Source organism: Diorhabda sublineata, chromosome 8, assembly GCF_026230105.1.
Source record: "Diorhabda sublineata isolate icDioSubl1.1 chromosome 8, icDioSubl1.1, whole genome shotgun sequence".
In the NCBI taxonomy this organism is placed as follows: Eukaryota; Metazoa; Arthropoda; class Insecta; order Coleoptera; family Chrysomelidae; genus Diorhabda; species Diorhabda sublineata.
In genome coordinates, this window is record NC_079481.1 from 10,168,476 (window position 1) to 10,181,162 (window position 12,687).

At 31.2% G+C, this 12,687-nt stretch overlaps 2 protein-coding genes across 4 annotated transcripts; one reads left to right on the plus strand and one right to left on the minus strand.

Moving 5' to 3' along the window:
* The first annotated feature begins 564 nt into the window (after nt 1-564).
* On the plus strand, nt 565-7,730 carry LOC130447337 (transcriptional adapter 2B). Of its 3 annotated transcripts, XM_056784104.1 has the most exons (10): nt 565-778; nt 837-934; nt 998-1,199; nt 1,259-1,476; nt 1,537-1,766; nt 1,826-2,048; nt 3,820-3,863; nt 4,129-4,306; nt 5,355-5,417; nt 7,333-7,730. In XM_056784104.1, exons 1-10 carry the CDS (start codon nt 772-774, stop codon nt 7,459-7,461), a joined length of 1,392 nt encoding a protein of 463 aa, XP_056640082.1. In that variant the 5' UTR covers nt 565-771; the 3' UTR covers nt 7,462-7,730. The 3 variants fall into 3 exon arrangements, 1 of the variants encoding a protein (XP_056640082.1); XR_008910235.1 differs by lacking the exon at nt 7,333-7,730 and having other exon boundaries at nt 575-778; nt 3,753-3,863; nt 5,355-5,418; XR_008910236.1 differs by lacking the exon at nt 7,333-7,730 and having other exon boundaries at nt 575-778; nt 3,825-3,863; nt 5,355-5,418.
* A 10-nt stretch (nt 7,731-7,740) lies between these two features.
* Nucleotides 7,741-12,054, minus strand: LOC130447890 (putative malate dehydrogenase 1B). The gene is made up of 7 exons (XM_056784936.1): nt 11,920-12,054; nt 11,664-11,867; nt 11,060-11,382; nt 9,920-10,276; nt 8,273-8,393; nt 8,091-8,220; nt 7,741-8,039 (listed from the first exon to the last, which is right to left on the minus strand). The coding sequence occupies exons 1-7, from the start codon at nt 12,052-12,054 to the stop codon at nt 7,741-7,743; spliced, it is 1,569 nt and encodes a 522-aa protein (XP_056640914.1).
* Between the last annotated feature and the right edge of the window lie 633 nt (nt 12,055-12,687).

The following is a 12,687-nucleotide window of genomic DNA, read 5'->3' on the forward strand; positions in this document are numbered from 1 at the left end:
TATATATATATATATATATATATATATATATATATATATATATATATATATATATATATATAAATCAAGTAAAACAATATACATAGAGTTAATATTAGATATGGAAAACTAATTGAAATGCATTCTAATTGATAGACTGAGAAAAAATATCGGTATACCACTTTTGATCTCTCTCTTTATTCTAATTAATTCGCTATGACAGCTTCGAGTAGTGGGAATGGCAAAGAAGATTAATGGCGAGTAAAGAGAGATGGCGAGTGGTATACCGATGCTTTTTCTCCCTTTCAATAGTATTCCATTTACATGCAGCTCTTTCTATCTTCAACATTAACTCTGGCGATATATCAACTCAAAATATTGTTAATCTGACCAAGTAGAGTTCTTGACTTTGAAGTACGTTCTATCGTATAATATGGGATGTGTGTTACTAGATTCAAATTTTTATCGAAATCAATATATTACGCTCGTTAAATTAGTTTTTATACCGATTTTATTCAAACTAACTAAAGTATTTTATTATTTGGAATCACAATTGCATTGCAGAACGTACTTTACGTTGGTATCATTGATTGTCACTGTCAAACTATGTTAAACGTCAAATAATAAGAAAGTTAAATATATATAAAATGGTGGAAGTAATTATGGATTTGCTATAATTTAGAATTAAAATAATGCAAATATTCGAAAATTGCGAATAGCACGTAATTTTTTTATTGTAGAATCTGCATTTTTCCGTATCAAAAAATACTCAAACAATAAAAATAATTAACGATGACTGGTAAGTTGACGTTTTTATAATCTGATGCATGATGCCATTTTGACGTTTATAATTTCAGATTTGTTTGCGAAGGTTAACTGCACTTACTGTCAAGAAGAAATAAACACTGTTAGAGTGAAATGTTGTGTTTGTGTCGATTTTGATATATGTCTTCAGGTAGATATTATTTATTACAAAAATAATTCCATTTAAATTTCGAATGTCGTAACTTCTTTTCAGTGTTTCTCTGTCGGAGCTGAAATAGGACCCCATAGAAATGATCATGCATATAAGTTTGTCGATCATTGTGCCGCTAGTATATTCGGTGGAAAAGGAGCATGGACGGGAAAGGAATATTTACAACTATTAGATGCCGTGGAATTATATGGATTCGGTAATTGGGAATTAATTAGCGAACACGTCGAAACTAGAAGCCCGGAAGGTAAATATTTCGTGTTTTTTTCTTATAATTACTTTCAGACAAATATATTTCCTATTCAGAGGTTAAAGAAGAATACATAGCGCGATATCTCGACGGAAATATTGGAAAAGCTACTTTAGCCAGTGTTACTGCTAATAAACCAGCTTTGATTGATCACGTAACAGAAGATGATGGACCTTTGTCACCTAGCGTGACTGCCAAATTACCTCCATTAGATGTTACTTTAGAAGAAGCTAGGTTATTGGGATATAAACCACATAGGGATGATTATGAAAGGGTAAACGAATCATTTTTTTTTTTTTGAAAAATTCATAGTCTTAAAATGAATTTTGTACAGGAGTATAACATGGAGGCGGAACAATTGGTGTGTAAACTCGTATTAGATCCCGAACAAGACACTGAAATGGAGATAGTATTGAAATTGGCCATTATAGATATGTACGTAAGGAGATTGCGAGAAAGGGCGAGAAGGAAAAGAATCGTAAGAGATTATCAATTAGTGGCCAAATATTTCGCTAATATGCGAAAGGATCCGACAAAAATGCCGCAACTTACTAAAGAACAGAGGTAAACTATCAAAAAATATATATACGAATGATTATTTTTAGTTTGATTGTTATTTTTAGGGAGTTGAGGGATAGATTTCGCGTTTTTTCTCAATTCCTGTCATCGGGGGAACACGAAAGACTCATCGCGAGCCTGGAGAGAGAAAAAGAACTTCGACATCGATTATCTGAACTAATTAAATATCGCAGTCTTGGTCTCACCACTCAGGACGAAATTATTCATTATGAACAACACGCGGCACACGAGAGGCAACAACAGTTGAGGCAGAGTAATAACAAATCTGTAAGTTTTTGGTAAATTTGATTTATAGGGGAAATAATGGGGTATGTCGTATTTGCTATAAGAAATGTATCAAACAATTAATTTTGTTGTTCGAGTGGATTATTTAGAATTTTGTTAGTGTCTCAAGTTATTTGAGATCATTTGGAATTTGCTACTGAACAATTTTAATATTATAGAGGCCCATGGAGTCAACAACAAAATAAAAATGAGAAATTGTCCATGTTTTTCGAAAAAACTGCCCTGAAATTTAAATATGTCAACCTAATAAGTATTTTGAAATACTTTGAGGCTTTTTTGAAATTTTGGACTGATATAATAGGTAATTGCCTGTAGATGTCATCTAAATAGCCTTTTAGGCAATACTCTTGAAATTTTTCATCGAAAGTTTGTTACAATAGGTAAAATTGTCTATAGGTGTCATTGAAATAACTCTTTATGGCAGAATTTTTGATTTTTTTGACTGTTGATTATAATAGGTAATTAGCTATAGTTGCCATTGAATTAGCTATTTTGGCTTAAATTTTGTTATAATAGCTAATTGGTTATAGGCTTCATTAAAATAATCTTATGGACATAAATTTCCTTTTTTTTTTCGTCTAATCAAGTTGCTGTTATACATAATTGTATATAGATGTCATCGAAATAGCTTTTTAGGCCTAAATTTTGGGTATTTTTGGCCAAAAGTTTGCTATAATAGGTAATAGGCTAAAAGTTTCATTAAAATAACCTTTTTGGCCTAAATTTTGAATTTTTCCAACTAATCAATTTGCTGTAATAGATAATTGGCTATAGATGTTATCAAAATAGCTTTTTAGTCCTGAATTTTGGATATTTTTGGCCAAAAGTTTGCTGTAATAGATAATTGGCATAGATGCCATTTAAATAGGTTTCTAAGTCAAAATTTTGGATTATCTTTGCCAAAAGTTTACTACAATTGGTGATTGCCTATAGCAGTCATTGAAATAAATTTCCAGGTCTATATAGTCTATAGATGTCATCAAAATAACTTTTTAGGTCTAATTTTTGAATTTCTACTGTCAAAAATCTACTGCAATAAGTTATTGATTATAGTCGTCATCAAAATAGCTGACTACTAAATTTTTAATGTTAAATTTGGCCCCGCACATTATGGGATTTCTTCTTATACTATAATTGTCAACTTTAACAAAACTATGTAACTATAAATGCTACTAACAATTTTATACTAAATTCAAAGTTCACTTTACTTTGAGACATCCCTTATTTTGATATTATGCATGTTTATTTGAGTTTAATAAAAAAATTAGTCGTTTTGCAACAATATCGAGATATAAATGTTCCTAGTATTTTTTTATTTAATTTTTTGATGATACATTTTAGAATATTCGGTGACACACCCCAATATTTCCTCAAAAGCTCCTCAAGCTGCTCCCTAATAGATATAATCAATTCATTTGAATATTTTTAAAGTCAATTGATTATTTACCGTTTCCAAAACGAAATAATTATCAAAATAATTTTAATAATTACCTCAAACAGTGGAAATTTATCTCAATTGACTTTAATTACACTATCACACCTTCGGGATATATTCTGAATGTAACAGAAGCATTTTTATTATTAAACAAATATCGATACTCGTTAGTATGTAGAAAATGTTCTGATTCCATCAATTTTTGTCTCTAATTTTATTTCATGTCATCTCACGGTGTGTCTCATAAGCAGTCTAATCATACAAGAAACACTTCATATAATAACCGAAACAGATTGTATCAGTTTGCATTTCACTTAGGGCAGCAGTGGCTATGTAACGCGGGAGTACCACCACCAAAACGGGTAAGTACGTTTTTTATTTCAATCAATTTAACCCCTAAAACATCATCTGTAATATCCCTTTTTCAATTTTGCTTCTGGGGTAGTTGTTTTTGTCGTCTCCGGATAGTAAATCGAAAGTTGGTAGATAAAAGTGGATAAAATAGAAATTTGAGGTTGCTTCGTTAACAGAACTCTTTAGCGGAGTAAAAGAAATTTTTTTATATTCGAATTTATAAATATAAAAATTTTTACTACCGAAATTTTAATGTGAATTTTTTTAATGTAGAAAAAGCGGAGATCAAGACACAGGTTCCATAGAAAAAAAGTTCACGTGGGCACAAAACGACGCATGCGACACCAACAGTTACTCCTTCAACAACAACTCGAACTCGGTTAGCTCGTCTGATGTATCGACTTTACAACATTGTCCAATGGGCAATCTCTTATCGGAAAATGAAATTCATGTAAGTAATTACCACGAAAGTTTATTGGTGAATCGAATATCTCAGGAAATTAGGGGAATTCCAATTTCGACCAGTTTTCTTTTATACTAGAACTATTTCTTCTTCTGACGAAATCTGTACTTGTCTGTTTCTGTTAGATCTCTCATTAGGTGCTACCTGAGGAGTTAGTACTTTGTGAGGAAGTTTAGTTTCGTTTTGTTGAGATCAAATGAAAATGGGAGTTCTAGAAAATATTTTTTTTATCTATAAGGCTTTGGAGCAGCGATAGATGTGGTGCTTCACGTCTTTGAGTGACCGGAAACTTGGTCTAGATAATTTTTATTATTCTCATATATTTAATCATTTTTTTCCTTTTGTTCCTTGTCAGAAGTATTTTTTTGATGATATTCAATAAGGAGACGTTTTGGAACTAGTTGATCCCTAATTTCTTTGTTATACTCACATAATCTGCACTCATCAGTCTCCGTTGGATCTTATTTGGTGCTAAGGATACCAGTAAGGAAGTTCAACTTGTGTTGGCACAGATGCAGTTTTCTCTTGCCCTCTTTATTTTTTGTTCATTTCTTCTTCAGTTTTTCATTCTTTTCTCGTTACTTCGTGCTTTAAAAATTCTTTTCTTGCCCTTTTTATTTTTTGTCCATTTCTTCAGTTTTTCATTCTTGTTCTTGTTACTTCGTGCTTCAAACATTCTTTTCTTGCCCTCTTTATTGTTTGTCCATTTCCTCTTCAGTTTTTCTTTCTTGTTCTTGTCCTTCGTGCATAAAATATTCTTCTCTTGTTTTTATCGTCCAGCTTATACTTGGTCTTCCTTTCTTGTTTTAGTAACTTTGTACTCCATTTATCCAGCTTTTTCTTCTTCCTTATAATCTTCTTTTATTTTTGTAACGTCGTGCTTTTTATATTTCTATTATTAATTGTTTTTCTTTTGGGATCTAATATTTGTTTCGAATTTGGATAATTTTCTAGATCAATGTTAAATACAATTCGAGATTAACATTGTACATAGTGATTTTATAGATGAAATATTAACACAAATTCATTTTTTTAGCTTTGTGCTAGTTTAAATATTCGTCCCATTCATTATACTACAATGAAATCATTATTAATACAGGTAACTATTTTTTTTTGTAGATAGTCCTTACTAATGAAGTTCCTGGTATTGTACTATCGTTGTTACATCGTTTTTATTACACTAGAACACCAGAAAAGTGGAAAATCATTAAATTTCAATTATTTTTCTTTTGATTGTTTTTATGTAGAAAAAATTACAAGAAGAATAAAAAATTAGTATTGGGGCTTTAAATGCTTTTCTACGTATTATTGTTGATAATTTTGATGAAGGTGATTTTTCGATTCTGTAGAGCCAAAGAATAAATTTTTTTAAATAATTTTTTTCGAAATGTTTGTTTTTTGCATGTATTAACCAAAAAAATGACATTTTGAACCAAAAAATCATATAAAAATCCTTTAGTGAACAAAAGCTCTTTCCATGAAATTTTTCAAAAATTATTAAAATCAGATGATTTTTCGATTTTATAGGACCAAAAAACAATTATTACGATGGTATTGGTTTTTTTGTTGTTTTTATATGATTATTTTATATATAACCAAAAAAATCATATAAAAACCTTTACTGAGGAAATTCTAATATTTTTTTCATAAAGTTTCTGAAAAATCATTGAAATTGGATGCTTTTTTATGATTTTCTTTGAAAATGTCTGTTTTTGTGTATGTTAATCCAAAAAAATGACATTTAGAATCCCAAAATCTTTACCAAACAAATTCTCTTGTGTTTTTCATGAATTCATGAATAGTTTTATGAAAATAAAATTTGTTATTTGGTTTTTTTTATGATTAAGATCGTTTTTTATATATATATTAACAAAAAACCATATAAAAATATTTAGAGCCACATAAATTTTTCAAAAAATTATTAAAATAATATTAAAAACAGTTGTTACGTTGTTTTTAAGATTATTTTTCAAAAAGTTCGTTTTTTGTGTATATTTGAATGACAAAAAAATCACATTTCAAATCATAAAACCACATGAAACGTCCAACATTTTTTTCATGAAGTTTTCCCAAAATCATTAAAATCAGGGGAATTTTCGATTTTATAAAGTCAAAAAAAAACAACTATTATGATGATTCTATGAAAATGAAATTTTTTTGACTATTTTTCAAAATGTTCGAATTTTGTGTGTGTTAACAAAAAAAAATGACATTCAGAACCAAAAAATCATTTAAAAATCGTTACTGAGCATATTTTTTTCAAGAAATTTTCCAAAAATTATTGAAATCACATGATTTTTCGATTTCATAGAGCCAAAAAAACAATTTTGTATTGTTCTTGATGTTTTTTTTGTATATTAACCAAAAAAATTAACATCTAAAGTCATGAAGCTATATAAATTTTTTTCCCAAGCAAATTCTAATATTTCTTTTTATGAAATTTTAAAAAATCATCAAAATTAGATGTGTTTTATGATTATTTTTCAAAATGTTTGTTTTCTATGGAATTTAACCAAAAAAATTCCATTTAAAGTTATAAAATCATTACTGAGCAAATTTCCATATTTTTTTTTCAAGAAATTTTTCAAAAATTATTGAAATCAGATGATTTTTCGATTTCATAGGGCCAAAAAACAATTTTGTATTGTTTTTGATGTTTTCTTTTTGTATATTCACCAAAAAATTAACATTTCAAGTCATGAAATTATAAATATTTTGCAAAGCAAATTCCAATATTTTTTTATAAAATTTTTCAAAAATCATCAAAATGAGACGTTTTTTTAGTGGGTATTTTTCAAAATGTTTGTTTTCTATGGAATTTAACCAAAAAAAAATATTTAAAATCTTTCGCTAACAATTTCTAATATTTTTTCCATGAAATTTTCCAAAAATAATTGAAATCAGATGCGATTCTACTGAATCAATAAAGAATAATCACGATAGTTCAAAATCACCTGGCTTTTTTCATGACAATAATAAAAATTGTTTTATCATTTTTTATTTTATTTTTTCAGGACAACCTGCAATCTCCTGGTAAATACCGAAACGTATCGACGGACGCCGATTCTCTTGAAATTAGTACAAAAGACGTCATAACACGATATTTAACTTACAGCGGTTGGTTACCGAATGTGTCTTTTTGACATTCCGAAGACATCAAAGACATCGATGAAGATTACGATTAAATTTATTATTAAAAACAAGAAAAATCGATTCAGAAACCAAATTTTTCGATTTAAAAACCTTTTCCACGCAAATCGATTATCGATTAAATATTTTTAACACGTTAACCGCCCATTACCATCACCAATAACATTCGACTCATATTCGTTATAAATACGCACAAAGATGTTTTTTCAATCCAATTTAATGTTATTTGTTATTAAATAAATAAATTTTTTTTTCGAACGAATCGCCTATTTTCAAAAAGTCCTATCGCTAGAATCGCTACGAGCGAATTGTTCCCCGTTGGTTTGCAAATTACTCAAATATTTTTCGTAAGCGTCGTATTCTTCTTCTGTTTCGAATAACTTCTTATGATCCAACACCTCCAATAATTTATATTGTTCCAATATACCGTGAATTTTGTTACAACAATATTTAATTTCCCTTTTCGTAACTTCGTTCATTAACGGAAAATTCCTAAACGGCGTCCATCTTCTTGTACGATCCATTTTGACGGGTTGAGAAAATACCACGCCCTTCGGTATACCGAATGATCCTAAAAACAAATTTTTTTATCTATAGAATCGTTTGGAGGGGGATATTTCACCGTCAGAACAAACTCCCAACGATATAATCTCGTCGCCGATTTCTTCGGCGGTCCACAATTTCAAAAGCGACGTTATCGCTCTCACTTTACTGAATATCGGCGGGCGACGTAATTTTGTTTGTAATTCTTTCTGTAAAATACGTTTCCGTAAATAATATCAACGAAATGTTTCGATTATTTACCGCGAAATCTTCGGTTTCGTTCGTTATGTCGTTCGAAGTTTTTAGTAAATACGACATCATTCTAATTTCGGCGTGGGCTATTCCTAAAGGTAAAGTAGAACCTTTAGGAGACGACAGACTCCTGAAAAGAAAAAAAATATGGAATTGTATCGTTAAATCGAATCGAAAGTGTAAATGTTTTAAATTTGAGGTTATGTTTACCCGAAACGCCGTTTTGTATATCGTTAGACAAATACACACGATTTACAATCGCGGTATTTTTAACTTGATATAAGAAGGGAATATACACACAAATATGGCGTATCCTTTTTGGAATTTTCGTTCGGCGTTTTGGCCCAGGAAAATCGCCTCCATTACGCGTCGTAATTTTTTATATTTGGTTGGAATACTAGGCGGGTTTAGTTCCATCAGAATGGCGTAATTTTGGATAATTTTTTTTATTTAAAGTTGGTAATACTGAACAATTTGATTCCTGATAAAGTCACCGTGCTTTCTACTCGATTTCTTATAATTCAATGTTGTTTTACTTGAATTGTGCCGTTTGTTACCAACATATTTGTTCAAAATGGCGTCATTTTAGGTAATTTCCTTAATTTAAAGTCGGTAAAACTAGTCAAATTGATTCGGGTTAATTAATCATACTTTCTACTCGATTTTTAATAGTTAAAGGTTGTTTTTCTTGAATTGTGGGGTTTGGTACCAACATATTTGATCAAAATGGCGTCATTTTGAGTAATTTTTATAATTTAAGATTGGCTGAATACTTCAATCTATGAATAAATTACCATGATTTCTATCAAAATTTCAAAACTCGGATTTTCAAGCTTTTCGTGTTTCGTGTATTTGGACACCAACAAATCGTGTCAAAAAGGCGTCGACTCTTTTAATATTGGGCCCTGGAATCCTAGCTCAACAAATCGTCGCTTTAGGTCATTTTTTAAATTCTCTGTTGGCGATACGATTGTCAAAATTGTGTACTAAAATAACGCCGCTTCGAAATTTTCTATTGGTAGTACTGCGACAGGCAAAAATTTGCCACAAAATGGCGTCGCTTGTGGGAAATTTAAAAGTTTCTGTTGGTGGTACTCAGAACTTTTGGAAATCTACTTAAAAATGGCGTCGTTTTTGATAAATTTATCCGTTTCCGAAATGGCGCCGCTTCCAGTAATTTCATACTTTTCTGTTGCTAAAACTGCGCCTGTCAAGAATCTTGGGCAAAATGACGCCGCTTTCAGTAATTTTTTACTGCTGCCGCTGCCGCGTCTCTTCTAGAAAGTTTTGAGATTTTCTGCTTTTAAGCGCCAATAATTACACCCAAAAAAAATCGTTCCTATAATGACATCGATTCTGCTAAATTTCCGTTGTAATACTGGGACGATTAATTTAGACATGGCGTCAAATCTTTTATATCGTTCGTTTCAATTTGAATTCGTGCACAAAAAATCTTTCCTAAGTTTCGAAAAATTTTATAATTCCACCGAGAAAAAGTGAAAAAATTGCAAAATCAACATCACTTTTCAATCGTCGTCGTCCCAACTTTTCCTTTTATTTCGTCCTGCTATCACCACCCAATCTTCTACTTCCCTTTTTTCCCTTCATTCATCTTCTACCCGGCCAGAATTAACCAAATTAAAAATGGAAACTCACCTTTTGAATGGCATTCTCATGTCGGCCTTATAAATAATATTCCTCACGTCTACGAAATGATTTGTACCCACGAATCCCCAAACTGCCGGAGCGCTAATTCTACTCACCGGCACCCCGGTTTTAGCCGAAACGCTTTTTATATACGGGAATCCCTTATCGGCCGTTATGGCGACGATATTTTTAAATTTTTTCGATCGACAAGCCACCGATAAACACGACGTTAAAAAACAAACTGGTCCGTTGTTCGCCATTATTATTTTAGTGCTACGTTTGTTGTGACTGTTGACAAATCCCGCCAATATGTCCATTCGGCAATAACAACGTCTCAAAAACATTTCTTCCGTTTCGACGTCATGTCTAAAAACATATCATCATCAATCATCTTACAAAACTTCCCCTGTATACAAAAAAAATGAGAATTTCTATAACCCACTGCCTTTTTGACATTGAAAATCATCATCGCCCTGTATATGTTACGTATACATCCCAATTCGACCAATCACATCACGGAAACATGCTAATGACTTTTTGACGTTGTTAACTTTTCCGATACACCCCGCACGTACGTCATAACACATTTTCGGCTTTATTTTTCCTTTATACTAAGCCCTGTATACAAAAAAATGAAAATTTCCATAAACAACAGCATATTTGACATTGAAAATCATCATCGCCCTGTATATATTACGTATTCGACCAATCACATCACGGAAACACACTAACGACTTTTTGACATCCTTTATAACCTTCACGTAACGCCTTTTTGGTATGGACCTCCATTCAACCTACGCTGCTTAGAAAAAACATTTTGCATCTACTATACAGTGACGTCATTCATCTGGATGTCAACAATATTCTGACCTATATAATAACCATCTTCACCAATCAAAACCGTCTAAATCCACCCCAACGTGATTCTGAAATGACTGTAATCCATTCGAATCAGAATATTTTCAATTATTTTAACCAAACCCTTTCGGCCATTTTGACGTTATTCATATTCCTTTCCGCTGGGGTTCCCCTACCACTTTTCCTTAAGACGTAGAACAGAGGGCGTTTTGTTGTGACTCCCCATCCGCTGCATCAACCAGATTCAGTCACCCGATTTTTCCGTATTTATAAAACACACTGTATACTTACCTAGAAAATTCTTCGATATTAATAACGATGTCTGCATCTTGCATTACTTGAGTTTTAGTTTCGCACACAAAGACCATGTCGTGTTTACCGAATATTTTACTTTCGTTTAAATAACTTGCGTACTGCTGCATAGTTTCGTATTTTTTACTATCGATATTTTGATAATAATCGAATAATTTGAATACCATGCCTTGAGATTTCCATAATTCTTTTATTTCGACCAATTCGTTTATCAAAAAGCAAGTTTGGGGATTCGAAGCCCCCAAAATCGTTATCACTTGTACGGCTCGTTTCCTAGCGGTTTCCGAATTTTCCAGAAAAAACTTTAATACGAACGGATCATAATAATAAAATAGTTTTACGTAGTCACACCCTGTATTCCGAAATATACACCATTTTATTGGACTATATACATCATATATCGACGCCATATTGTATAACGCCATATAACATTACAATTTACCTAAAGGAACGTATTTCTGATTATCAAGTTGGTTATATAGTTCTATGGTTATGACGTCATTACCATTGATCAGGGTAGTGATGTATATTTCGAACAACAACTACTTCGGTTACTCTGGTCGATTCTGTCAAAATAACTTACTTTTAAATTATCCTCAGCGAGATACTCCAATTCCTGTTTTGAAATTAACGATTCTAAACCGTAATAACAATAAACGTGTTCCCAAAATTCGGCTAATCCACCAATTAGATATTTTTTTCCTCCCCACATGTTTATTTCTTTCCATATTAATGGGCTCTCGGTTATGTACCAAGTATTTTCTTTATTCAGATGTTCCAGATAAACCTGGAAGTAATTTTTTAGGTTTTTTGTCAAATATATTGATTATTTCACCTACTGCCCAATCTTTAGCTAATTTTTCGACTTTTTTGAAAACAAAATTTGGAAGTTTATCTGCCAAATATTGGGCTACATAAATAGCGTGTACGAAATTCGGACAATCGGGTTTACCGTTAATTACGAAGTAAGGCATTTTATGACGTTTCACTATTAACGAAATATGACATTTAATTATATGTTCGAAAAATAACCCTGCACTATGTGTACTTTAAGTACTCTTGGAGTACTCGATTTAGAGCCAATGTCGGTTCACTCATACTTCGCTAAAAACCGCCTAACATGGCGTCAAATTAAATCATTTTTTTAGTTTAATGTTGGTAATACTGGGAAATTCGATTTTGGATAAAGCTCTTATGTTTTTTTTTTGATAAATAATCTTGATTTTAAATCTATTTTGATAGAAGAAAATTAATTTCAAAACTATATTTTCGAACTTACTATCCATAACTCGTTAATTTACTTTATCCTTCGTTTGGACGCCCCAATATGGCGTTGATACTAGTAATTTTAAAATTTTCTGTTGGGGATTTTGAGAGGATTTAGTGGTTTCTACGTTTATTCATTTTTCACTATTTACTGCCCAATTTTCTAAATCTGCCCCAAAAGGCGTTTGTTTTTATTTTGTCTCCACCAATTGTGCGTTTTCCAAAAATTAGATTAAATATTTCTTCCAGTTTAGTCATTTTTGAAGTTTGATGTTGTCAATATTGTTTTCAGTACACCTCTGCGCGTTTTGAAGTCAATGTTATAGAATATCTATCAGTGT